The sequence below is a fragment of the Phycodurus eques genome, chromosome 1 (assembly GCF_024500275.1).
Source record: "Phycodurus eques isolate BA_2022a chromosome 1, UOR_Pequ_1.1, whole genome shotgun sequence".
NCBI classification, from domain to species: domain Eukaryota; kingdom Metazoa; phylum Chordata; class Actinopteri; order Syngnathiformes; family Syngnathidae; genus Phycodurus; species Phycodurus eques.
The window spans coordinates 11,438,396-11,465,858 of NC_084525.1; the positions used below are offsets into that span (position 1 = coordinate 11,438,396).

At 42.1% G+C, this 27,463-nt stretch overlaps 2 protein-coding genes across 12 annotated transcripts; both read right to left on the reverse strand.

Moving 5' to 3' along the window:
- Window positions 1-384: 384 nt before the first annotated feature.
- Window positions 385-12,587, reverse strand: tmem237b (transmembrane protein 237b). 7 transcript variants are annotated; one of them, XM_061677128.1, is made up of 14 exons: window positions 12,386-12,587; window positions 12,123-12,158; window positions 10,825-10,856; window positions 10,696-10,709; window positions 10,551-10,610; window positions 10,348-10,476; window positions 9,802-9,883; window positions 9,562-9,719; window positions 5,440-5,572; window positions 4,789-4,980; window positions 1,809-1,882; window positions 1,632-1,719; window positions 1,380-1,501; window positions 386-1,312 (listed from the first exon to the last, which is right to left on the reverse strand). In XM_061677128.1, the coding sequence occupies exons 1-14, from the start codon at window positions 12,404-12,406 to the stop codon at window positions 1,248-1,250; spliced, it is 1,206 nt and encodes a 401-aa protein (XP_061533112.1). In that variant the 5' UTR covers window positions 12,407-12,587; the 3' UTR covers window positions 386-1,247. The 7 variants fall into 7 exon arrangements, 6 of the variants coding, with proteins under 6 accessions (XP_061533094.1, XP_061533122.1, XP_061533103.1 ...); XM_061677110.1 differs by having other exon boundaries at window positions 385-1,501; XM_061677154.1 differs by lacking the exon at window positions 386-1,312 and having other exon boundaries at window positions 1,429-1,518.
- A 57-nt stretch (window positions 12,588-12,644) lies between these two features.
- mpp4b (MAGUK p55 scaffold protein 4b) lies at window positions 12,645-25,500 on the reverse strand. Of its 5 annotated transcripts, none has more exons than XM_061677340.1 (22): window positions 25,412-25,500; window positions 24,826-24,926; window positions 24,608-24,729; window positions 24,130-24,207; window positions 23,969-24,052; window positions 23,760-23,894; window positions 21,760-21,841; window positions 20,358-20,443; window positions 19,879-19,950; window positions 19,600-19,796; window positions 19,466-19,521; window positions 18,386-18,403; window positions 18,257-18,298; window positions 18,154-18,174; window positions 17,973-17,987; window positions 14,769-14,810; window positions 14,512-14,685; window positions 14,361-14,441; window positions 14,156-14,249; window positions 13,834-13,942; window positions 13,615-13,749; window positions 12,645-13,498 (listed from the first exon to the last, which is right to left on the reverse strand). In XM_061677340.1, exons 2-22 carry the CDS (start codon window positions 24,881-24,883, stop codon window positions 13,307-13,309), a joined length of 1,893 nt encoding a protein of 630 aa, XP_061533324.1. In that variant the 5' UTR covers window positions 24,884-24,926; window positions 25,412-25,500; the 3' UTR covers window positions 12,645-13,306. The 5 variants fall into 5 exon arrangements, 2 of the variants coding, with proteins under 2 accessions (XP_061533324.1, XP_061533315.1); XM_061677331.1 differs by having other exon boundaries at window positions 19,879-19,953; XR_009768597.1 differs by lacking the exons at window positions 12,645-13,498; window positions 13,615-13,749; window positions 13,834-13,942; ... (10 more) ...; window positions 19,879-19,950; window positions 20,358-20,443 and adding exons at window positions 22,072-22,915; window positions 23,051-23,435 and having other exon boundaries at window positions 21,761-21,841.
- Window positions 25,501-27,463: the final 1,963 nt, after the last annotated feature.

Consider the following 27,463-nt stretch of genomic DNA (forward strand, 5'->3'; position numbering starts at 1 on the left):
TCAACAAAACAGAACAAAAACCGCTCACATTTTTTTTAGCGTCCCAAACATTTAACTGGTACCGCGTATCATAGAAAAGTTATAGTATTTGGTTCACCAAAACTGATCACCTAATTGTTGATTCATTGCTTTATTTGAAGAAAAAAAATGATGAAAAATGGCCTGTTAAAATGCAATTTTTTTGTGATGCAAAAAAATCAGACCAGGACAAATCATTTCAAAACATTTCTTTTACTCCCGCGACCCTCCTGACTACCAGTATTTAAAATGTGTCCTTTGTAGTGGACAATTTTAAACTTGAATACCTCCCACTTACTGCATAAACTGAGTTAACTTCTTTTAGAGGTTTTCACTGATAGCAAATGTGAAGGGGTGGGGCTTTGGTACATAAAAAAAAAAATGGTGATTGGATATTTTTTTTCCTCTGGTAGTCAGAAGGATATACATATACTATAACTTGTACACATCAATTGGAAAACAAATTATTTTAAGGGCAACAAAACAAACTGTAGTATATTTTAATAGTAACACAATCAGAGTTCCTTTGCACAGGACAAATGGTGGGAGACCTGTATTCACTCCAACTATCTTCTCTTTGTACTTCTACATCAAAGGACATCCTTAAACCAGTTATATGGATATTGGGGTTTCCTGCTCGTCCTTGACAGAAACCTGTCTGAGGTTTACAACCGGGGCCAGGTCTTCAAAGAGAACTGTTTTTCATTATCACAGCAAAGGGCCCCAGGGAGGGGGAAGATTGACGAGAGTAGAGACACCAGCAGGGAAATATGGTCATGAGGAAAGGCCATCTCCCGGGTGCCCCCAAGGAGGGGCTAATTCCACGCCCAGAGAATTAAACCTTGATAAACTGAGATCCAGGGTGTGTGATTCTAGTGTGTGTGCCACTCGATACAAGTAAAACTGACACATTCAATATGGCTGAACCACTGACGTATCCCTACCAATAGGCAACACTTTAATTACAGACGTTTCAAATCCACCGTACAAAAGATATCTTCGTTCGGCACAGTTTGCATGTTCAAAAAATAATAGGAGGAAGTAAAACCATATATCGACCTACTCCTTGAATGCAGAAAGCTTTAATGGATGAAATTGTAAAGTATATTCAAAAGACGAGCACATTTACAAATGAAGGATACAAAAAAATGCACAATACATTCAGATTTGTATCAATACAGAGCAAAAACGTGCAAAAATGACAGGTGTATAGTATCAGTCTGTGATAGTCAGGCGCTCATTTCTGATTTGTCATCTTTCTGGTGGGGCTCAATTTGCATGGTAATCAGATAACCTGAGGAAAAGAAAGAGAGTAAGACAAATCCATATAATATTATTACTGGATCTCCTCAATCTCTCACTTCCAGTATAATCCGTCTCAGGTCGGATGGCGATGAAGATCCAGGCCAGGCCCACCAACAGTGCCACCACAAGGTTGACTCTCACCCAAGACTGGAGAATTTGATGCTCCGAACCCGATAACCTTGAGAGGAACAAGATCTGCTAGAGACAACCTTCAGTTTTGTAAATTCCTGGTTTTCTCCTGCATATTCCCATTAATTCTCATGTATAAATTTCCAACTTTTAACATTTTGCAACCTGAGGTACCTTACCATAATGTCGCATTGGTGTCTGGGTAGAAGTTGATGCGATCACTTGTCATCTGTTGGCTGAGGGAGAGCACCAACGCTAAGAAATACACTGCAATGTTGAATGGAAACAGGAGGCAGAGAAACTGTTAAAAAAAAAGTGAGTAATTAACAAACAGAAGTTGAGGGGCAAATACTTACAAAATGAAGCGAGAGCCACTGGTTCCAGTGTGATCAACTCCTGCAGCGCCATGGAGCTCTTGGCTAGGTTGACTCTGACATCAAATGTTTACAGTTTTACTGAGGTTCCCATCAAGAGTTTGTGTTACATTATGTACTGTACATTGTCACCTTCCTAAATTAATGGCCTAAATCATGTTTTGACAAAAATAATTCTTGTTGCCAAAATCATCATCTCATAATGCTGACCACCCCTGCTAAAATCATTTACATCATCAGTTAAACAAATCGTGCAATTCCATCTTTATACATGAAATTATTACTAAATATATTCAGTGTTTGGTTTTCTGGGCAAAAAAATAATGGAGAAAAAAATATATATATTGGTTATTATTTAAGGAAGGTGACAATATATTTGAAAGGTGAGACTAAATGTAATCACAGGAGAATTAAATTGTAACATTACATATACAATACACAATTGTAATATTATTAACATACATTAAATTTAATTTTATTTATATAGCACCAAATTGCGGAAGGGTGGACGACTGGTTAGCACATCTGCCTCACAGTTTTGAGGACAGGGGTTCAAATTCGGCCTAGCCTGTTAGCCTGTTCTCCCTGTGCCTGTGTGGGGTTTCTCCGGGCACTCTGGTTTCCTCCCACATCTCAAAAACATGCATAGCAGATTACGTGAAAAAACTCTAACTTGCCTGTAACTGTGAATGTGAGTGCGAATGGTTGTTTGTCTGTGTGTGCCCTGCGATTGGCTGGTGACCAGTTCAGGGTGTACCCCGCCTCTTGCCCGAAATCGGCTGAGATAGGCGCCAGCATACCCGCTACCCTAGTGAGGATAAGCGGTACGGACAATGGATGCATGGAGAGCACCAAATCACAACAAAAGTCATGTCGAGGCGCTTGGAGACAAATGGAATTACGACAAATGTGAGTAGCTATAAATGCCTCTATGTGCTCATTATTGTACCATGGATACAGAAAATGAAACGGTTAAAAGCTCCGCCCACGGTGATTTTAGTAACAAAAGCACATTGGGCATTGAAATGCATGCGACAGACCGCTCCCCCAAAAGTGATTTCAAGTGGGGTAGTCCAAGTGGATCTTAAGTGTTAAGTGTTGAAATTGTTTATCCTGTGTATTTTGACCGAAGAATGCCATGGAGCTTTAATTAGGATGCCTGCGTATATAAATTGTCTCCTGCATAAGAATGGAAAATGCAACCAAAGCCCATTCTACTGAATGACCAGCAGGGGGCACCAAAATTTATATATAATACTTCTTTATTGTTAGCAGAGGGTACAGTGGGGCAAAAAAGTATTTAGTCAGCCACCAATTGTGCAGGTTCTCCCACTTAAAAAGATACGGGAGGCCTGTAATTTTCATCATAGGTATACCTCACCTATGAGAGACAAAATGAGAAAAAAAATCCAGAAAATCACAGTCTGATGTTTAAAGATATGGTGGAACATAACTATTTGGTCAATAAAGTTAATCTCAATACTTTATTACATACCCTTTGTTGGCAATGACAGAGGTTTTTTGTAAGTCTTCACAAGGTTTTCACACACTGTTGCTGGTATTTTGGTCCATTTCTCCATGCAGATCTCACAGAGAGCAGTAATGTTTTGGGGCTGTCGCGGGGAAACACAGACTTTCAACTCCCTCCAAAGATTTTCTATGGGGTTGGATTGTGGAGAATGGGTAGGCCACTCCAGGACCTTGAAATACTTCTTACGAAGCCACTCCTTCGTTGCCTGGGCGGTATGTTTGGGATCATTCTTATGCTGACAGACCCAACCACGTTTCATCTTCAATGCCCTTGCTGATGGAAGGAGGTTTTCACTCAAAATCTAACAATACATGGCCACATTCATTCTTTCCTTTTCACAGATCAGTCGTCCTGGTCCCTTTGCAGAAAAACAGCTCCAAAGAATGATGTTTCCACCCCCATGCTTCACAGTAGGTATGGTGTTCTTTGGATGCAACTCAGCATTCTTTCTCCTCCAAACACGAAAAGGTGAGTTTTTACCAAAACGTTCTAATTTGGTTTCATCTGACCATACGACAGTCTCCCAATCCTCTTCTGGATCATCTAAATGCTCTCTAGCAAACTTCAGACGGGCCTGGACATGTACTGGCTTAAGCAGGAGAACACGTCTGGCACTGCAGGATTTGAGTCCCTGGTGGTGTAGTGTGTTACTGATGTTAGACTTTGTTACTTTGGTTCCAGCACTTTGCAGGTCATTCATTAGGTCCCCCCGTGTGGTTCTGGGATTTCTTCTCACCGTTCTTGTGATCATTTTCTCCCCACGTGGTGAGATCTTGGGTGGAGCCCCAGATCGAGGGAGATTATCAGTGGTGTTGTTTGTCTTCCATTTTCTAATAATTGCTCCCACAGTTGATTTCTTCACACCAAGCTGCTTACCTATTGCAGATTCAGTCTTCCCAGCCTGGTGCAGGTCTACAATTTTGTTTCTGGTGTCCATTGGCAGCTCTTTGGTATTGGTCATAGTGGAGTTCGGAGTGTAACTGTTTGAGGTTGTGGACAGCTGTCTTTTATACTGACAACGAGTTCAAACAGGTGCCATTCATACAGGTAACGAGTGGAGGATAGAGGAGCGTCTTCAAGAAGAAGTTACAGGTTTGTGAGAGCCATAAATCTTGCTTGTTTGTAGGTCACCAAATACTTATTTTCCATCATAATTTGCTAATCAATTCTTTAAAAATCAGACTGTGATTTTCTGGATTTTTTTTCCCCATTTTGTCTCTCATAGGTGAGGTATACCTATGATGAAAATTACAGGCAAATTAAAATTACAATTGCTCTCTTGTCCAAAATGTGATAATTTAATCTGGTAGAAACCACGGAAAAACTAAAATTTTCAAGTGTTGAGTCTAGAATTAAACCCATTATACCCAAATTGTATGAGTCAATCTACTTATATTCAACAAGAAAGAAAGGAAATCCAGGTCTTGGTACCTGTCAAAAGCAGCCACGGTGCTGATGGCCAGCAGCATGTAAAACAGACACTGTGATGGGTAAGCCAGGCAGTTGTATTGCTCCAGTAGGTTGGACAAAGCTGTGAGGTGCTGCCCAGCTAACACGAACACCACAACTATGTTCCATACTGCAAATCCTGCCAGGAAGCCGTGACAGTAAAGAGCGAAAATCCTGAATCAGATAAAAGAGAAGAAGAATATGTTTGAGTCACACTTGAGCATTAAATTGCTTCAACATCCATCCATCTTCCATACCGCTTGTCCTCATTAGGGTCAAGGGTGAATTGAAGCCTATCCCTGCTGACTTTGGGCGAGAGGTGGGGTACACCCTGAACTGGTCGCCCGCCATTTGCAGGGCACATGTAGACAGACACTCACGTTTACATTCACATCTAATTCAGTCTTTAATTAATTTAACATGCATGATTTTGGAATGTGGGAATAATATGCAGTACTTGAGGGAAAAAAAAAAAACTGAAAACCCACACAAGCACAGGTAAAACATGCAAACTCCACACAGGAAGGCTTGAGCCCAAAATCGAACCCTTAATCATAGCTGTGAGCCGGGAGTGCTAATCACTAGAACACAGTGCCGCCTGCATGAAAACCATCCCATCTATTGTAGTTTCACCTGAAGCTCTCATGCACCCTGATAGAAACATCTCTGGTGGTCCAGCGAGGCTGCATGGGCTGGAAGTCGTTGAGGTTTTCCATCTGGTCACTAGTCTTCCTCCAGTTTGACCGCTCTGCTGCCTGGAAGCGCTCTGGACAGTACCATAGATACACAATCAGCAGTGGTGGCAAGTGTACAAATACCTGGAAGTATTTTTTCATATATCTGTACTTCACTTGAGTGTTATTTTTTTTGGGACACATTTTTACTTTTACTCCCTCCATTTGAAAACGGACTGTACTTTTTATTACTTTGGCAAAATAGGCTAAGTACTTTTTTAAACCTCCGCGAATGACAACATGACATAAAGACGGAAATAAAGAGTGGTTAAGTAATCTTGGTTGATCGAGATCTGAAAATACGGACAGCATTAAGCTTCATTATCGAGCATTAGAGCATTATCAGCATTTATAGCATACATTATACAGCAACATTATTGATTGATCAACTAATCAATTAGCAGCATAATTGATTAATTGTTCCGAGACCTTGTTTAACTTAAAATTGTCCAAATCCTCAGAAATCCAGCCTCTCAACAGTAAAACATTTTATTCATTATAATAATAAAGCAGTAAATAATAATAATTATATTGATTATAATTAGGGGTCCCGCGATCTGATCTTAAGAGATCCAAAATCGGTCCAATAGAAGCAAAAAAAAAAAAAAAAAAAAAAAAAAAAAAAAAAAGTATCGGTTCGGATCGGACTAGATCTAAAATCTCAGGTTTTACCACTTCTATACAAGCAGTCCATTCCATGCGCTGGTCCAGCACTTTTATCCAGCAACGCCTGGACAGCATGCAGAGCCCACGTGTTCACAACAAGAGGTTGCCAAGGTGCTAACATAGTAGCAAGCCGTAAGAGTGAATGTTGCTTGCTTAAAGTTGTTTACTGACACTCCAATTGAAGTTCACTATAAAACTAAACACATAAAATAATTACACCTACTGGATGTTCAAATATATCACAGACTTCGTGTCTTTGTTATCTTTCACAAAAATTGCTAGCTCAAAGCTAACGCGCAATGAATGAACAACAACATTGATGAGGTAACGAAAATTACCATCGAACTCGCAGCACTCATATCTCTCAAAATACATGTGGAGAAAGCAAATGCTGTTCCCACATATACTGACAGTATAAAATAACTGAACCTTTTTTTTTTTTTTGTCCTGTTCGGCTGTTAGGTCGAGCAGAAAGGAAGATCTGTATCCCTTTTATGCCGGAACAGTTTTACTGTGTCACAGTGGACTCTTTCTTTGTATTTCTTTGTATTCGGAGGGATATTTATTGAGAATTACGGTCGTTCAGTCGAACAGAACAAAGTTTTTAAATGGGAGTGACAGAAAAAACAAAGGGGAGCGAATGAAAAGGTGACTAAATAATATACAAAAAGACAAAGCACAACCTGTAAACAAGATGAGGAAAGTAAAGTATTATACAGTGCTATAACCTGTGAGGGAAGGACAGGACTTGACAGGGACTGGAGGGCAAGCATGCAGGATAGGGGTTGTGGGCCCGGCTCTACAGCTGAAGTGTGGTGGGAGTGGCTATGCAAATTTAAAACATCTGTAGGACCAGAGTATAAGGGAGGGGATCACCAAGAAATTTGCATAGTGATAAGCTATTTGTCGCAATGAGTGAGTGCCCCCACACCCAACGAATAAGTCCCAGGGGTGTGTGCCTGCGCACACATCCAGTGAATTGACACCGTTTTGCATGGACAATAACCCGACTGGCAGTCATTGGCCCTACCCCGTGTATAAGTGGCCCCTAAGTGGTGTGTGCTAACCCAAAAGAGCACCGAACTCGCAGCACTTATATCTCTCCAAATACACGTGGAGAAACAAAATGCTGTTCCCACATATACTGACGGTATAAAATAACTGAAATGAACTTTAATCATTAATTTGCATTTAAAAGTATAATTTGTATTTATTATTAATTGAGGTTATTTGTCATGATTTTCTAATTTATTGTTTTGTTGAACTCGCAGCACTTATACCTCTCAAAATACAGGTGGAGAAAGCAAATATTGTTCCCACCATATACTGATAGTAAAAAAAAAAAACTGAAATTAACTTGAATTATTTTGCACTTTAAAGTTATAATTTGTATTCTTTATTTATTGGTTATTTTTCATGATTTTCAAATTTATTTATTTTTTGTTTTATCTATTGAAATGTAGAATGTGTTTATGTTTGAGTTAAGGTATGTTTATGTTGCAATTTAAATGTTGTTAATTATGTTTAATTGATGTTATTTTTAAGGATTTTCTTACACAAGTTTTATTTATTTGAATCAATGGTAGTACATGCTTCTTTTGAAAGTTACTTTATGTAACCCATTGGTTAATAATAAATGGGTAAATTTTTATCATACCTACTGTTGCAGATTATTATTCTCTGAGTAATATCACTTGAGCAAGCCTTTTGTAACATTCCTTACTACAAAATAGTAAAGTATGTATGATTATTGCGGATATCGGATAGGACCGATATCGTTATCAGCCAGAACTCAAGGCTGCTATATTGGTATCGGATCGGGACATCCTTAATTATAATAATAAAGATGAATAATTATCTTTGTGTTTCATCAAAATGAGGCATTTACAAATTTACTTGGGAAAACAATGATCAACATTTTTGCCTTTCTGACATGTTATGGACCAAAACCATAAACTGAATCATAATCATTATATGGTTGTGCATTATTCTGCACAGTCAATTTGAAATAATGTCCTGTTTTTGAATAAAGGGATGGTTTTTGATTTTTCTATCCTGTTCATCGAGTAATTGAAAAAATAATTAATTAACGGATTAATCAATTACCGTAATTTCTCGTGTATAATGGGCAACCATGTATAATACGCACCCCCAAAATTGACCTCAAAATTCTGGAAAACCCTTCTACCTATATATAATTAATTTTTAGAATGCATGATTTTGCTTCTACCCATATGATCAAAACATGAAGTATTATCTGAATTTTGTTAAGTTTTTTTTCAAATAATTATTCTGAAGTTTAGCACTTTATTTGAACACGTAATCCTTTTTTTAAATTTATTTCCTTGCTCTTATTTTGAAATTAACAGCCCTACTTTTATTGAGTAAATTAGAAAAAACACACTTGTGCTCATATGTTTGATTACCCAGGCAGAATTTGTCAGAATTTTAATGGGATTCAAATTAAACGGTCAAGCATTTCAGAAAAGCATTATCATTAAACAAAACATAGCCATAAAGACATTAATGATGGTTGTTGTTCAGTCAGTCATATTTTAAAAAGCAATATTTCACAAACTTTGCCAGGTTATGTAAACTTATGAGCACAACTGTACATATATCCAGTCATACATTCCCCTATCGTATTGGAATGAAAGTGTAGGCTACACGTTTTTTTTATAACCACTAGGTGGCGTTGGCATATTAGAATGAAAGTGTACAGCTTTTTCATAACCACTAGATGGCGACATACATTTATACAATGTGATTTTTTCCCCATTTGCCCCTATATCTATGTATAATGCGCACTATTGACTTTTGACAATTTTTTTTGGGGGGGGGAATGCGCATTATACATGAGAAATTACAGTATTAAAATAATTGTTAGTTGAGGATGGCTTAACCAGTTTGTAGGTAAAGGGGGGAATTATTATTATTTTTTTTTTTTACATACAGGGCCAGGTAGTTTTGAATATCTTTTTTTCCTTAACAAATAAAATCACAATTTTCAAAACTGCATCTCTGTTTTAAAGTGGGATATCTTTGTCTGATATTTACATTAGTTTGATGACCTTAAACATAAAAGTGGGCAACCTATGCAAAAAAAATAATATTTTGAGAAGGGGGCAAATACTTTCTCACGGCACTTCTTTTTTTCCATTTTGCCATGTTGACCAAACGGATGACATAATTGACAGTAAACGTATTTTTACTTTCATACTTAAATACATTTCAGAGTGTACTTTAGTTTTAAGTAAAGGAGTTAAATCAGTACTTTTACCATTTTCTTGTTTTTAAGCATGAGTACTTTTGCCATCTCAGTGTACAGTAGTCTAAAAGCCATTCCATCACTTACTGTTCCGCTCTATGAAGACCTTTCCGACTGGCTGACTCTGTCCTTGTGGGGCAGAGAACAGGGAATGTTGTTGTATATGAGATGCCATGTCAGTGATAATGTCATCCTCCTCTACATCCAGTTCATCAGGAAGTGACGATTCCACAACTTTTGATTTCCTGAAATTATGGAAACAAGATAGGTCATGTATGCAACACCCATCCAAATCAACACAAAATAAGAACTACCACCGCATCTTACTTTTTCTTTTTGCTTTTTTTAACCAGTTCTTCATCAGTGGTCTGATCCACTGCGACCCCATTCACCAGGTCAGCTTGGTCATCTTTAAGATGTGGAAGCGAAAACAAAAACAGCTTGTCAATTTCCATTTCCTATCATTAAATAAGGAAATGAATTGTTGACGGCGGCCAGTGGAGCAACGCTGAGGTTGACTGATTGATTTGGACATAGAAACAAAAGCATATTTGAAAAAAAATAAAATAATAAATGTATTATTGTTATATATTGTTAAAACGAGGCAATAAATTACATCTTTTGGCACAGTTTATGTTCAAAAGGAGTAGGAGGAAGTAAAAACTTAACTATCCATATCCCTTAGTCTCTCAATATTTTTTATCTTATAATATCATATTAATAAATAAGTCATTAAGTCATAAATAAGTCATTACAAAATATAAATAGACAAACTGATATAGGCATTAAATCGGAATTAGACACTTGGCCCTGCAGTGTAAATCCTGCCTTAGAGGTGACACTAATTGAAGATCATTCCCCATATGACTCTACCTATAGTTGCTGTCTTTTTCTTCTTTTTCTTCCTCTGAGGGAGTGCATCTGTCGCAGTTTCAAGTGAAAGATGGTCACCGATCTGAGAGGTCCTTCTGCTGCCCAGGCCATCCATCTCCATTCCCTGATCTAAAAACGATGCATGCCACTTAAATTATGATTATAAATGAATAGTTTCCATTCAATGTGAGCACTGTGCGCACCGTCTGTGTCAAGTGCTTCGCTAGCCTGCTTTTTCACCCTCTTCTTCTTGTGTTTTGGCACTTCAGTGACATTGGCAGAGTTAAATCAAACTCATGCTTTCATTAAAATGGTCAATTATTTATTTTCTGTCAGGTCCTTACTCACCAGCTGCATCTTCACTTCAGTGTCCACATATATGAGAAAAGACAGGGCCAAGTTTGTCAAAGTAATGTAAACAAAGACGCTTTTTTTTTTTTTCTCCTTTCTTGATTTTAAAGAAATGGGTGTGCTTACCTTGGCACTGTGGGAAGAGCCCTTTGTCCTCGCTAAAGAAAGAGAGAGAACCACAAGTGAATTTACTTATGTGTATTTGTATCAATTATTGTTACAGACGATGAAAAGACAAGAAAGAAACTTCACCGGTGTCTTTCTGGGCATTCCACACAGAATCAGCAAGAGTCGAGTGAAGCTGTACATTACGTCCTGTTGTTAAATCCTCTGCTAAATGCTAAATCTGTGGTCAAGCATCTGCCAGGAGTAAGGATTACTCAGGGCACAGGTCAAAGCCTTTGATACTCTGAGTGTGTGTGGGTGGATTAGTGTATGGTAAAAGAAGTAACTACTGTAGTACAAGAGATCTCTGGTCAAATGTAATTTTGATCTTTTTACTTAATAATAATGTGGTGGCCGTGACTGATCTGGGGCAGCAGAACAGCTCACCTCCAAGGACTTGGGCTATGGAAACAGAAGGTCATGATTTGAGACCTATGATGGACATAAAAATGAAAAATGGCATCTAGTTGTAGGAGAGAAGCTAGTCTGCTTCCTGACTACTATCAAGGTGCCTGACAGAAGAGTGTAAACTGAATGTCCCCTCAAGGAATTATAATTAGAAAACTAACAAAATATAGAGCAAATCTCTGCAAACACAAGTAGTTACGACAGCTTTGTTTTGAGGTTTACTAGAGATTGCTATTGTTGAAATGGTGTGTGAATGCTGAAAAGCTGATGATGAACTGAAATACCATGCAATTAATTTGAGTTGTTGAAAAGTAGAATGTTAGATGTCAAGTTACAATATGTTGACTCGTTCAAAATTTGTGAAAGGAAGAGGTAAAGGTCTATGAATTGGCAAATCTTATTGTAAACATTTGCAAATTTGGGGAATGTGATAAAGATTGAAGAAGTTAGATTGGTTTGAAACGGTCAAGAAATGTGGACAGCATGGGTAAGATATCCATTCAATGTTGGACTTCATTTGTGAGAAGTGTGTACTTTTGAGAATGTGGAAAATAGTTCAACTTTAATTTGGAATGGGAACGATGCAGAGCTTTTTTGTTGCCCATCTTTTTCTGGGGGCGAGGGTGGATGCAGAATTCTGGTAAAACTGGAATTTTGGGAAAGTAATGTCAAACATGTCCTGAATAACGTATACAGAATGTGGAATTTTGAATGGTTTGAACTGGTGGAGAAACGTAGAACAGCGAAAACGGGACGAAGAAAAAGGTTTCTTCTATGTAGAAGATGTTTTTCCACCACTGACAAATTAATAAAGGCGAATCAATGGCTTTGAAAATAATAATAACAATGACCTGCGGCAGAGGTGGGAGCTCCCTGGGTCGCATTTCCTAAAAGGGAAACAGAGTACAAGCAATAGCTAGCATAGCCACACGTCACGTCACGTTTAAAAATCAAACGTACTGCACCGACGTAAACCATTTCATAGCGTAATGGTTAGCTACATTGCTTTCATCGAGTTAATTATGAGCCATGAACAATTGAACTAACGCTTTCAGTTTCAATAGCCGGCATGCACGCAATCGAAACTGAGGTTACTCTCTAATAGAAGCGTTACCTTCGAGAGCTCGTTGTCCATATCCAGTTTAAGCAGTTCTGCTGGAGTAAATTTTTTTTTTTTTTTAATTTCATTATCAGATACGGTGTGTGATAACCGCACACGTTGGAAGCCTTACTGGGAACATTTATTTATTATATATTTTTTTAGTTTTTTGGCTACGGCATCGAAGAACAACTATCGAAGCGCACGTGAGTACGACGAGAGGCACAGCGAGGATCCGGTGGGTGTTGTCGAAATAAAAGCGCACAAAAATCAGTCAAACTTGACAGGTTTATTATCATCACAAAGATTTCAAAGTACCAAATCGCCAACGTTGAATTTCACAATTTTTTTTAACAAGAATGTAAACACCAAGTTTTGTTTTGTTATGCGTTGTATGCAGCAACCCATTTTAAAATACAGTATGAACAAAAAACAAGCACAACAAATAAGATAATGTACCTCACAGTCCAAATTGTAAACATTGAACAAAACAAATCATGCTCCCGCAGGTAAGCATATAAGAATGAGAGACAGGAGGTGAAATAATATTACAATGGATGCAGCCATAAATTGGGCAGTGCGGTGATCTAGTGGTTAGCGTGTCTGCTCCAAAATTCTGAGTTCAAATCTCAGCTCCGGCCTTCCTGTGTGGAGTTTGCATGTTCTCCCCATGCTTGGGGAAGTTTTCTCCTGGTACTCTGGCATCCTCCGACATTTAGTTTAATTGAAGACTAAATTCCCCATGGCTGTGAATATCTATAAAGTATGTTCCCTGTAACTGGCTAACGACCAGTCCAGGGTGTAATCCACCTCTCGCAGCAAAGTCAGCTGGGATATGCTCTTTACATTGTTGTGCTGATCACAAAACATCTTTCACAGTAAATTGCTACCATGATAACAGGGGGTACATCTCTCTTTAACCTCTTACATTTTTGTCTATGTGCCTGTGGTGGGTTGTATCCAGTTGGTGGGAACCCACTGCGGCTCATCCTGCGCCTTCCTAACCGCTGTCAGCAACTGGACGCAGGACTCCTGCAAGTCATTGTTAATAATCACATCGTCAAAGAATTGTGAGTAGTGGGACTCCAGTTTCAGGGCGGCCTCCTCCATCTCCTGGAAGTCTTCATCCTATTGGATGGAGGGTACATTAAACACAATCCTCCAACTCTGTACTGTCAACATCTTGCACATAGATCACATGCTTACATTCATCCACCCATCCATCCATCCATCCATCCACTCACTTTGAAGGGGCGATTGACGTAGTAGTCAGTGGTTATGTTCGAGTCTTGTCTCGACTCTCTGAGTTGCTCCAGAGGCGGTGGCTTCACATAGATGATAAAAGCCCAGAGGTCATGTGTTCTCACAGTCGGAATGGCCTAAATGTGGTAAATGTAAAGAAATTCTATATCATTTTGGAAAAGTATTCATTGTTTTGTATGCAAGTATCGCCATCCACTTACATTTGGTTCAATGTCAATGACACAGATCTTCCCACAATTTAAAACTTCTCTCACAGTGTCTCTGCTGGTGCCATACAGATTCCCTTTATACTCGCTATACTCCAAGAACCTGCAGGCCATTGTGAGTGCAAACAAGAACAATTAGAACTTTCTCTTCTAATCTTGATAACTGGGTAAGGAAGGAGGTTCCAGTTGTGGAGCTGATGTTGAACAGATATTATGGTCCCTATACATACCGTGCCATCAACCATTGTCTTTGGTTATCTATGAATATATACAGTATTTGGAGTAATTTGTGGAATTAAATACGAAGCAGTCACACCTGCTTTTGTACACCATGTTTTCAAAGACCTCTCGAGTGATGAAGTGATATTCTCTGCCAGACTCCTCGTATCCTTTGGGTGGTCTTGTGGTGTCTGGCCAGGGAAACAGAAAGCATTAACATTTTGGTTGTAGTCTTTTTCTTTCACTCTGGATATCAACTGTATGTGTTCTTATACAAATATGGTTAATGGTTGGCCACATACAAGGTACTGCTCCTTGGAATGTGTTGGGATTCATTTCAATCAAGCGCCTGCGAAGTTCATTCACACCCACACCCGATGGACCTACGACAAAAGACTTGCATTTTCCAACACTTAACCAAAAACGTTTTTTGTGAGATGCAAAAAGTCATACCTAATAGGGCAATGAGGCGGTGCACATCGCTAGAACTGCGCTGGTAGTGCACCACCTCCTCATAGGCACAGTGGAGAGCACTGTTGCAATTATTGGAACAGTGAGTGGGGCAAGACGTTAGGGCGGTGCTGTGAAAGCGTCTGCGACATAGACGCAAGCTGCGCCTAAAACCAGCTGAGAAAAAAACATCACTTCTACACCACACAATTTCTAATGAACCATTATGTTGAAATGCCAATGAGAGATTGATTACATACCGAGGTACACTCCCTCAACGCTGCTGCTGAAATCATCACCCTCTGTATTGACATGAAAACAATTTAAATGGGAAGTAAATGGAAATATAGATTTCCATCCATCCATCCATCCACCTTCTACCGCTTATCCGAGGTCGGGTCGCGGGGGCAGTAGCTTTAGCAGGGACGCCCAGACTTCCCTTTCCCTAGCCACTTCATCCAGCTCTTCCGGGGGGATCCCGAGGCGTTCCCAGGCCAGCCAAGAGACGTAGTTTCTCCAGCGTGTCCTGGGTCGTCCTCGGGGTCTCCTCCCGGTGGGACGTGCCCGGAACACTTCACCGGGGAGGCGTCCGGGAGGCATCCGAATCAGATGCCCCAGCCACCTCATCTAGCTCCTCTCGATGTGAAGGAGTAACGGCTCTACTCTTGAGATCCTCCCGGATAACCGAGCTTCTCACCATATCTCTAAGGGAGAGCCTGGACACCCTGCGGAGGAAAACTCATTTCGGCCGCTTGTATCCGGGATCTCGTTCTTTCGGTCACGACCCACAGCTCGTGACCATAGGTGAGGGTAGGAACGTAGATGGACCGGTAAATCGACAGCTTCGCCTTTCGGCTTAGCTCCTTCTTTGCCACAACGGATCGATACAAAGTCCGCATCACTGCAGACGCTGCACCGATCCGCCTGTCGATCTCCCGTTCCATTCTTCCCTCACTCATGAACAAGACCCCAAGATACTTGAACTCCTCCACTTGGGGCAGGATCTCATCCTCGACCTGGAGAGGGCACGCCACCCTTTTCCGACTGAGGACCATGGTCTCAGATTTGGAGGTGCTGATTCTCATCCCAGCCGCTTCACACTCGGCTGCGAACTCGTCCAGTGAGAGTTGGAGGTCACGGCATGATGAAGCCAACAGAACCACATCATCTGCAAAAAGCAGAGATGCAATACTGAGGCCACCAAACCGGACCCCCTCTACGCCTCGGCTGCGCCTAGAAATTATGTCTATAAAAGTTATGAGCAGAATCGGTGACAAAGGGCAGCCTTGGCGGAGTCCAACCCTCACCGGAAACGAGTCCGACTTACTGCCGGATATGCGGACCAAACTCTGACTCCGGTCGTACAGGGACCGAACAGCCCGTATCATGGGGTTCGGTACCCCATACTCCCGAAGCACCCCCCACAGGACCACCCGAGGGACACGGTCGAACGCCTTCTCCAAGTCCACAAAACACATGTAGACTGGTTGGGCGAACTCCCATGCACCCTCAAGGACCCTGCCAAGGGTGTAGAGCTGGTCCACTGTTCCACGGCCAGGACGAAAACCACACTGCTCCTCCTGAATCTGGGATTCAACTTCCCGACGGACCCTCCTCTCCAGCACCCCTGAATAGAACTTACCAGGGAGACTGAGGAGTGTGATCCCCCCTGTAGTTGGAACACACCCTGTAGTTGGAACACACCCTCCGGTCCACCTTCTTAAAAAGGGGGACCACCACCCCCGACCACCTTACGGCCACAACTCCGGTCGGCCTGCCTCAGCAATGGAGGCGTGGAACATGGTCCACTCGGACTCGATGTCCCTCGCCTCCCCCGGAATATGAGCAAAGTTCTGTCGGAGGTGGGAGTTGAAACTCCTTCTGACAGGGGATTCCGCCAGACGTTCCCAGCAGAACCTCACAATACGTTTGGGCCTGCCACATCGGACCCGCATCTTCCCCCACCATCGGAGCCAACTCACCACCAGGTGGTGATCAGTTGACAGCTCCGCCCCTCTCTTTACCCGAGTGTCCAAGACATGAGGCCGCAAGTCCGATGACACGACCACAAAGTCGATCATCGAACTGCGACCTAGGGTGTCCTGGTGCCAGGTGCACGTGTGGACACCCTTATGCTTGAACATGGTGTTCGTTATGGACAATCCGTGACGAGCACAGAAGTCCAATAACAGAACACCGCTTGGGTTCTGATCGGGGGGGCCGTTCCTCCCAATCACGCCCTTCCAGGTCTCACTTTCATTGCCCACGTGAGCATTGAAGTCCCCCAGCAGAACGATGGAGTCCCAAGCGGGAGCGCTCTCCAGCACCCCCTCCAAGGACTCCAAAAAGGGTGGGTACTCTGAACTGGTGTTTGGTGCATAGGCACAAACAACAGTCAGGACCCGTCCCCCCACCCAAAGGCGGAGGGAGGCTACCCTCTCGTCCACCGGGGTGAACCCCAACGTACAGGCGCCGAGCCGGGGAGCAATAAGTATACCCGCATCTGCTCGGCGACTCTCACCGTGGGCAACTCCAGAGTGGAAGAGAGTCCAACGCCTCTCGAGAGGACTGGTACCAGAGCCCAAGCTGTGCGTGGAGGCGAGTCCGACTATATATAGTCGGAACTTCTCGACCTCACACACCAGCTCGGGCTCTTTTCCTGCCAGAGAGGTGACATTCCACGTCCCTAGAGTCAGCTTCTGTTGCCGGGGATCGGATCACCAAGATCCCTGCCTTCGGCAACCGCCCAGCTCGCATTGCACCCGACCCCTATGGCCCCTCCCACAGGTGGTGAGCCCATGGGAAGGGGGACCCACGTTACCCTTTCGGGCTGTGCCCAGCCGGGCCCCATGGGTGCAGGCCCGGCCACCAGGCGCTCGCCTTCGAGCCCCACCTCCAGGAAATATAGATTTACGACAGAAATTGACAATTTATGCATGAATAGTCAACCCCCCTGTTGGCCAAATGGATAGGATGTGACCGGACTAGTCAGTCAATATTTCTGACCTCCAAACCTTTAGACCCAGTCTAGACACCCCACTAAGAACGGGCTAGAACCGCCACTGCGCTCACTCTGCCCCGCTGTACTGCATTGCCAATGCTGAGTACAGAAAAGTACACAAAAGTCACTCGATATGTTTTTGCTTGGTTTTTGAACAATAGCTGCTGGAGGGCTCGGATGCAGTGCTATTTGTCTATAACTTTCCATAATATGTCCCCTTTAGGCAGCATGCCGAGAAGCGTAATAATAATAATTTCTGTCTTCCACAGAAACTGTGAAAATAATCAAAGGAGGGAAGGGTAAAAAGTCCTAAAACAATTGAATCCTTCAATTCCCATCTTGTAATTTATCAGGGACACTCTAAATTGAATTACACCGGACATCAGTTTAATAAGTTCAATGAATTGTAAATTATCCATTTGAATTTAGGTCAGTTTTGGTACGCTGGAGTTTAATCTCTCACCGTCTCTGAGTTCGTCTGTTGTTCCGAATTAGATGGCATGTGAAAAGAAGATGTAAAAGGCAACACATTTCACACATCATAACAAACCAGCACTGATTGAGTTCACAAAGATGTAAAATGGCAACACATTTCACACATCATAACAAACCAGCACTGATTGAGTTCACAAAGACTTACCTACCAGATTCAAAGGCCTCCTCATCTGGCAGAAAGAGAGAGAAAAAAAACACGGTGGAATTATTTGACATTTAATTTCACAGCAAATGTATTGGGTGAACATTTACCTGCTTCAACACATTTTTCATCAATGGCCATTAAGTCCGCCTCTGTGAGGAGAAAATTGAGATAAAGATGTCATACATTTGAACTGGCGAGTGTGTAATGTTACATTAAAATTGGTAACTAAGCCTTACCTTCCTCCACCGTGTTCACTTCAGCAAAGCAAGGGAGTGAAAAAACATTTACATGCATTTAGTATGTAGACGTGGCGCCTGATTCCAAGATCCCACATAGCAGGTGCTTTATTGTGTGTTTGCTCTAACAGATTGCGCATGCTTTTGGCAACAGTTGTAAAAGTGGTGGAGACTGCTGTATTTAAATAAGGGTTTTGCACTTTAGGCAGCTCTGATGGATTTCACCATAAAAGATTTGGGAGAGCAGTGGAAGTGCAAAATGAAGTTTGAAGTGATGGAATTGGAAGTGTTTGTGGAAGAGGCAAAGAAACATATTATTGAGTTACACAAAAGAAATTATTGCTCCGATAATTTTGGGGAAGCTGCAGACCGCAAAAAAGCCATGTTTCGTTTAACTTAACTCACCCCGAGTGTGTGGTAATTGGATGTGTCCTGCGAAACGTTGCATTTAAAATGTGAGACAGCACACCTGAAAAACTGCTCTGGGAGTGGCGAGCACCAATTGCCATAGTGCGCTGAATTGTCCCAGGCAGAAGAAAATACAGAGTTGAAAAGCATTTTGTCTTAGGTTATATCCCATGACTCCTTCTTGTGACTGGTTCTACATCACCCCATAGATCATTCAGAAGCTCCAAAATTGCACTGCCAAAGAGACAGTTATGCCACAATAATTTAGTTTCATTTGTAAAATTGTTTACACAAATGGAAAATATCCTCTCATTTTGCTTATGCCTCCTCCGTGCCACAGTTATTACAGTCACGTTAGGCACAGTTTGCACCTGCCTTTCAGACACATTTAAAAACGCAAAATCAGCCGTTGCAATTCTTCTTAGGTTTGATAAATTACATTGTGCCTGCTAAATTCACCTATTTGCATCTACTCCTTCTAGAACACATAAAACGAAGTGTGTGGCAATTTTTCCCGTTTGGCAGACATCCTGGGTGTGCCCGGTTAGTACATCAGTTACCACGTGTTTTCACATGCAATGAAGTTAGAAGCTTGTTTTTGCACTCGCAAACCTTTAGTAAATCCGGCTCATACTGTACGGGTGTATGATTGTTCAAATTGGGTGAACTCACGTATTTGTATTTGGATACAGGTGTGCGGCTGATAAGGCAACAAGTCCCTCTGCCTCCTGCAATAACATGCACATCCACGTTAGGCTAATTTAACGTCTTTGTCTAACATGTTAGAAGCAGAGGGCTGAAGTGACCGTTTAAGCAGTTTGCTGGAGGGAATAAGGCCTGCACAGGCCATGTCGCTGGGCAGTTTCTTGGCTTGCCACCACAGAGCATCTGTCTGATCTACGATTTCCAGAACATCGCCTTTCTTGAAGCTCACGCCAGCGTCTGTGCAAGGGATGGTGGGATCTTGTTGAGGGCTGTAGTCCACCATAGCTCGCACGTAAAGCTGATGGGTAACAAGATAATTTAGAGAAGTTAGAGGATGAGTCAGGAAGTGAGGATGGAAGTGGGAAGAGAGGACAACTCACCATTGTGTGGCTGTGAATCGGCCTGTCGGTGATGGGAACCACTTTGAAAATGATGGTTCCTTGCGCTCTGGCCTGCTGGTTGGAATGAAAACAGTGGAGGAGACTTATTCATACCTAAAGTTTAATGCCACTGCGATTACATCATTTAGAATTTGGCCAAATTTTCTGGGAGGAAATTTGGCATATGTTGCCAAAAAAGTTTGGAGTTTGAACCAACCATCTTTACGCTCGCATGATAGAGAAGGAAGTAAAAATTTCACTTAAAAATGTCCTATACAGTTAGATAGTTTTATGATAGTTTATGATTCCCATCGGAAAGGATTATTTCCGATGGGAAAAAATGTCTCAAAATCGGAACAAATCAGAGTCGATCGGAACGTTGTGTTCAACCTTAAAAGTTTAACGATACTTTACAACACTGACATGTTACTAAAAATGAAAGTTGATAGGATTGTTGTGTATGAAATCCACCAACCTACCACAACTTGAATGACTTGCTCTGGCTCCAAGCCGTCCACCGGAAATCCATTCACTTCTATGATCCGGTCACCCGCGTGAAGCAAACCTGCTCACACAAATCATTCATAATTTCACTGGGGCTTCAGTGACCTTCATGACCTGCATCATTAACACAACTAACTTAACCCTGATATACAGTACTCTTTATTTTCCATGCACCCATAGTATGTTTCGGGCCAAATTTGACCCAGGTGCAGAATATCCCCATCCTACTGTAATTGTTAGTACTGTATATTATGAGCTAAAGTTCATTTCAAAATGTATTAACAGTCTGTCTGACATTAATAAGTAAATGATTAATCCTTAATCAATGTTTCAGAGAAAAGGGAATAGTATTTGTATTTGCTGCATTGCAAATACATGTTTTTTGCAGGTGCACATCTTGCACCTTTGCTAAGGTACCCTATGACCTCGGTATGATTCCCGTTCCTTATGTTTACTACTGTATGTATGGTCATTCCTATGCTGTTTTACTCTTTCACTCTTTCAAGATTCCCCCATGACCCTTCAAAATCATCAGGTTTGAAAGTGTCAAGCTGTTTCCTGGGAACACAGGTCGAGACTTTCAAATTCGCAAGTGAACACCGTCCCATAAAACACACACACACACAAACAAACACACACCCACACAGATGATTTAGTCTTTTACGGTTTCGAGATACCTCCAATGACCCTTCAAAGACGAACAGGTGCATGTTTATGTGAGAACCTGTGAAAATGTGATGGAAACAGACAGTACCTGGGAAAGTGTCAAGCTCCCCCTTGAACACTATTACCACTTTCCCATTAAAAACACACATTTATGGTATGTGCAGTTTCAAGGTCCTCACTATTTTAATCACTGATGGTGTAGTGGTACACTCGCCTGACTTTTGGTGTAGGCAGCGTGGGTTCAGTTCCCACTCAGTGACGGTGTGAATGTGAGTGCGAATGGTTGTCCGTGTCTATATGTGCCCTGCGACTGACTGGCGACCAGTTCAGGGTGTAGTCCGCCTTTCGCCCGAAGTCAGCTGGGATAGGCTCCAGCGTCCCGCGACCCTAACCAGGATAAGCGGTGTTGAAAATGGATGGATGGATGGTTAATCTACAATGCATTTTAGTAGACATGGCAAATATTCACCCGGAACAGCCTGAGTGTACACAAAATATGTTGCAGCTTTACAAAACAATGACATTTAAAATTATGTTCACCTTTGTGTATTTTGGGTCACTTTAGGAAAAGTCATTATATTTCGAGGGGGGAATGAAATTTAGCCCTATAGTATTTTTATCCCATTTATTTTTTTTATTGCTGTCAAATGTCAAAACTCATAGATTTGACCTGAACAGTATGTACCTGTAAGAGTTAAAGGCAGAACTCACCACTGCGATCAGCCAGTCCTCCATGAATCACCCGAGCCACAAAGATCTCCCCAGTAACTTCGTTTCTCTTTATTGTTGCTCCCTAAAACAGAAAGGAGACCAGATAAGAAATGTGAGGTGCAGTTGAGGAGCAATGGCACAACCAATGGATTCAGTTAAATGAAGAGTCCAGAGTGGCTGTAGTAAGATGAAAGAAAGGGAGAAAACAAACACAAATGACTGTCAAGCAGAGCAGAGAGTGAAAGTGGAAATTAGAATGCAGGAAAACGATGAAGATGGAAACTTAAATGACCCAAAAAATATGCAACTAACACAAAGCAGCTTGAAAAGATCCAAGTGGTGGACTTTTTGCTGTCTTGCGCCTCTCACGTCACTGTCTTCTTCCCTTTCTTCCGCTGGTTGGAGCGACCTCCTCTTACCGCGAAGGAAGCTTCTTTGGCTTCTCCCAAGTTACCGTTAGTCAAAGGATGCGATGAAGGAGGATTTTTGGGCTTGAAGTGGGGCGATCCACGGCAGGATCCAGGCAGACAACTGCTAGCTCGGGAGGTGGAGGGCTTATCTGGGCAGCTGCTGAGGGAGCTGGAGGATGACGATATCAGCGAAGGCATGGAGGAAAGGGATGGACGCTGCACTTTGCTCTTGTTGGGCGTCCTTTGCTGCTCAGCAACTGCACATTTAGCTAGTTGGGGGCTCCTCTCTGTTCTGTTGGTATTGAGGACCAGCTGAAGCCGCTCTACAACCTGGCTGAGCAAGTTCAAAGCTTGGGAGTTGCCCTGGACTGTTTCAGACATGCGCTCTGTTGCAGTTGCCATCTTCTCCCCTAGGAGCTGGATGTCCTTGATGCTGCTCTCCATCGAGCTAGCGGCCAGCTGCACTGTGCTCCGCAGTTCGTCCAGACTCTCCTGCTTGGCGAGCTCCACAGGAGTGTCCCGAGGGATCTTTACCAGGCGGTGGGGGCACATGGGGCTGGGGGGCGCTGTGCGAATCTGCGGGCTCTGGTTTCTTAGCCTTGGAGGCAGATTTGGCTGTGGGTAGTGGTCCACGTTGGCGTAGTAGGGTATGGAGAGAAAAGGCGGAGACAGAGCCCATCGCTGGGGCGCGTTGGGGGCATGGATAGGCGGCGGAGACGGTTGATCCTCATTTTTGCCGTCTAACTCTTCAATGAAGTTGTCTCCCAAAAGAAAAGAGACGGACCCCTGTGTTACAATCATTGAACAGTGATGGCCAGCGTGATAGATGATGGAAGAGGACAACGTGGTTGAGGATGGATGATGGTCAGATAATTTCTTACCAATCAGGACCGACCTGTAGACTGAGGGAGCAGAGTGGTTCACATTCTTCTGCCAGAGGAGGTCGGCGTAACAAACCCTGCACTGGCTCATTGGTTTGCAAGTGCGGCTCATGCCCGTGTAGCAACATGGGCGGCGTGGCCGAACACTTGGGTGACACACCACCTCAGCTGATGGGTAACTGCCTCTGTGCACGCTACACACTGCTGAACCCTTCTCATCAGGGCTTGAGATGTGCCTAGACCCCATTACCCCCGCTAAGTGAAGCCTCTGTCGTGTTAGGCGCCTCAGAGTATCCCAGTGACTGCAGATCCCAGTGCTTGTTTTTTTTGCCACAGGAGGGTACATGGCAGGCAGTTGTGAACAAGTTCTCAGATGGTTGCAAAGCTGTGAGACAACAAAAGGACTCAAAGGACACTTGTTTTGACATTTGTTTCAAGCTGGTGGTTTCTGCTGATCACACCATCTGCAGGCTCACAACGCAATCAGGGTAGTGAATGTTAAGAATGATTCGAAACAGAAGCAAACATTGGAAAACACTAATGAATAAATTGAAAAAAGCTAGATTGCATGTCAAAGGGACTCATGCAGAAAACCTGTCACAGGGTGATCCCATCAAAATGTGACCCAGTTCTGCTCTAAATACTGAATCAGCTCAGAGCTCATCTGATTGAAACCCAACCCAAGAACAGTTTTCTCCTGGCAGCTCACCAGCGGCTGTTTGTTCTTGACCAGGCACACGATCCTTGTGGCCTCCTCCTCTTCATCTGGAACCTCAGCTGACATTGGCGGCAACACAGGCTCATAGTTATTTTGGGCCACGGTATCATGTGCAGAAAGCAGAGCCTGCATAGACAACGCAAAATGTTCATACAATTTGCCCAAAAACTAAGTAAATGTATGTAAATGAGTTGGGGTACCTGAAGGTGAGGCTGTCGCAGGAGTCGGTCAAGCTCCTTAGCCTCCTCGGAGCAGCCTGGCAGTGCCTTGATGTCAATCAGCAGCTGCAGAAGAAGGAAAAAATCAGTGTGGAGCAAACATCAAGCAACAGAAAAGCATCTGAAGCAAACTGGAGTGAAACCTGAAATGAGAGTCCGGAGGCATAGTCCAGAACTGCCGCTGGGGAGTCTCGCAGGTACCTTTGAAGACACTCATAAACCTGTTAAAAGTGTGACATCATCATTCCTGTGTTCATGTGGTGGACCAGATATTTCGCCTTCCTGAGTAGAAGGTGATGAGGTGGTGATGCTGAAGTAAGACTGCTGATCCAGTCTTGTTGAACAAAGAGAACTTTATCATCAGCTAGCAAGTATCAGTTTAAGACCTGCAGAACTTGAAAGAGGTCCATTAAGATGTATAGGTTAGTATATGTGGGTACTGAGCTTGGAAGTTCCTGAGGAACTTTCTCTATGAATGTGTTTGTGGTGTTATGGGCCTAGAATTAGAACCAGAGCTTAAAGGTATGTTAATGGGCAACATATCAAGCAGATACTGTACCTCAATAATGAAAGAGTATTTAATGTGTGCGCATGGGTGAGTGTATGTGTGCGAGTGTGCACCTTAAGCAGTGACTGCAGCCAGGAAGCGTTGAGCAGACTGTGGAGAATCTCTGCTCCATCAATGTCCTGATTCAGCGTACACCTCACCTCTTCTACTACATCTGTCAGGATCTGACGAAGGCCTGCAAAACGTGCCCGTACAACCACTCAGTTAGACACAGCTGGCGACAATACTCCATTACTGCGGACAAATATGACACTCTATTCTCTCTACTCACCCTGCTCTCCCAGTTCATAGTGGGGGCTTAACACCTGAGCCTCCACCTCCTGCCTCATGGTGACTGGACCACCAACCTTTGACCCTTAACAGCTGAAAAGTCTGCAAATTTTAAGAACGGAATAACATTTTCACAGCAATATCGAAGAAACTTCACTTCACCACCACATCCTCACAAATGCAACATATTAAATATAATTCCCACACGCCAGGTAGTGATCCTGAAACTTTTGGGGCCTTTCTCTGACAGCTGACCCCTTTATCTAATGGTAATCCATTCTTGAGCTGGTTGTTGGTGTGAAAGGTCATGGGTTAATGGCACACTTCACAGAGGTTACAACATCACCATGATACTATTATGTCTTCATAATAGTATCAGGATGATGCAGACCTCAATCTCTGCTTCATCAAGCACAATAGAATGAATCCAAATCTAGGCTATTTTTTTTCATTATGGGTTTTAATGTAAAAAACAGTACATTGTATTCTTATGCAAACAAGTTGTTTCAGCCTGTCATGTTAAATTGCATTTAAAATGACATGGTCATGCAACATACATTTGAATGTCTTTAACAAAGTGTATTTACCTGCACGTCCAAGAGGATAACAAGATTTTATCTTCCAGATGTTGTGCTCTTCATCACATCAATCCAATTGCATACACACATAAAATATCTGGCGGTAAATCATTCCCAAGCGACTGAACCAAGAACAGAACCCAGCACTGTCATCAAGCCATGAAGACTGACAGAGCTGTAATCTCTCCCGATCCCACTTAATCCCAGGCAAGTGAGCCTGTTGCCTCTGACCACCGGAAGCCAGTTCCTCCCTCACCGGCTGGCTCGTTTGCAGGGAGATGACAAATCTTAACTCTTTCGGAATCGGGTGGCACACAGGCAGAGCTACGCGGACGATTCAGGTGTCACATACTTTAGTAGCTCCACTACTTAATCATTGGTCAAGTTGATTTGTTTTGCCCAATTTGTTCAAGTGACAAGCATCTTATTTTTAAACACTTTAAAAATTAAAGAACAAAACATTTGACAATGAACAAGAGATGAGTTCTGGTTCATGTATTGCCCTTATGATTTAATGGGGCATGTGTTGGAAATTATGTAATAACAAACACGGCTCAACAAAACACATTTTTATTGTCACATCTCATTGGTTTCCATGAGAAAATTAAAGAGTGCTTCATGAACATGTTTGTCTTAAATAGGCCTTAAAATTCGTATTAACCAGAGCACTGGTAAAACTTTTCCTTCATGTCAGTGTTATATCATTACACATTAAATGGACACAAAAACACCCCTGGTCAAACTTTTGTTTTGTTTTGGTGATATAAAAAAATGAGAAAAGGCATTGTGACCTATAATCTATACAACAGACAATAACAACATCTCCAACACGTGGGAAATTGTGTTATGGTAGGATGAAACCAAGGTTGAACTTTTCGGCCATAATTCCAAAAGGTATGTCGGCACAAACATAACACTGCTCATCACCAAAAGAACATCCAGTGAAGCATGGTGGTGGCAGCATTACACATTGGGCTGTTTTTCTTCAACAAGGTGGAGCGAATTATGAAGTTCGAAATATCAGTGTCAGCACAAAACCTTCAGGTTTCTGCTCCAAAGCAAGGAAAATGTTAGGAAATGACTACTAGAACATCTGAACTTTATTTAGGGTTAATCAAAGGCACTTTAAATGTTGGCAGATGTGTGCTGACTCCCATTTAACATGAGTTTGAATGTGATTTGTTGATTCTGAACAAAGCTGCATTCCAGTTATAATAGGGTGTGCACAGAAAAACAACTTCAATTTTTTTGGACAGGTTATAGGTAATATTAATGGTGGAAAAAGCTTTGAAAATGATTTATCTTGGTCTCATTTTTTTTCATCAAAAAAATATTGCATTTAAACAGGGGTGTATCGATTATATCCACAACATGCATCTTATCAGTCGAGAAAGACGTGAACGGGAAATACTGCATCTGTTTTTAGTGTCATTCAAATAAAGGTCTCAGCAGTCGTTGAAATTACTTCCACTGTAAAATCGTCAGAGAACAAAAAGTAATCCCTCTCAAGCCCTTTTAGGACAAAGCAGAGATGCAAAGGAAAGGACACACGACAAAAAAAATTGTGCAGTGACTGCATTCAAAAAGATAATATTTGTGAGTGAATGTGCTTTTAAAACTGTTTGCATGCATCAGGTTTGATTTAGATGAGTAACGTTCCATATCCTCTTCAGGTCTCTTCAGTATGCTTTCTGTACCACTTTTTAGTACCGACAGTGTGGACCTAGACACTACAGTCCATAAATTCCATCATTTATTTTCTTCCCACTGCATTTCTGTTGAATGCAATGGGAAGAAAACAAATGATGTCTTTCTTCAAAGCTTGTCTTGTAATAGAGCCACATGCCACGAAAAAGAACAAATGCTGCATGTCCCCCTTGATTGTTCTTTCTTTACTTTTCCTCTTCTTTTGAATTCATTCGTGGGTGACATTGTGTCACAACAATCACCAATGTTTGCTGCTTGGAAGAAATACACCTTGAACTGTTGTATAGGGTGCAAATAATGTCCACAGAGAGCCTGTAGGAATAAAAATGTCTTCTGACATAATAATACAAACAA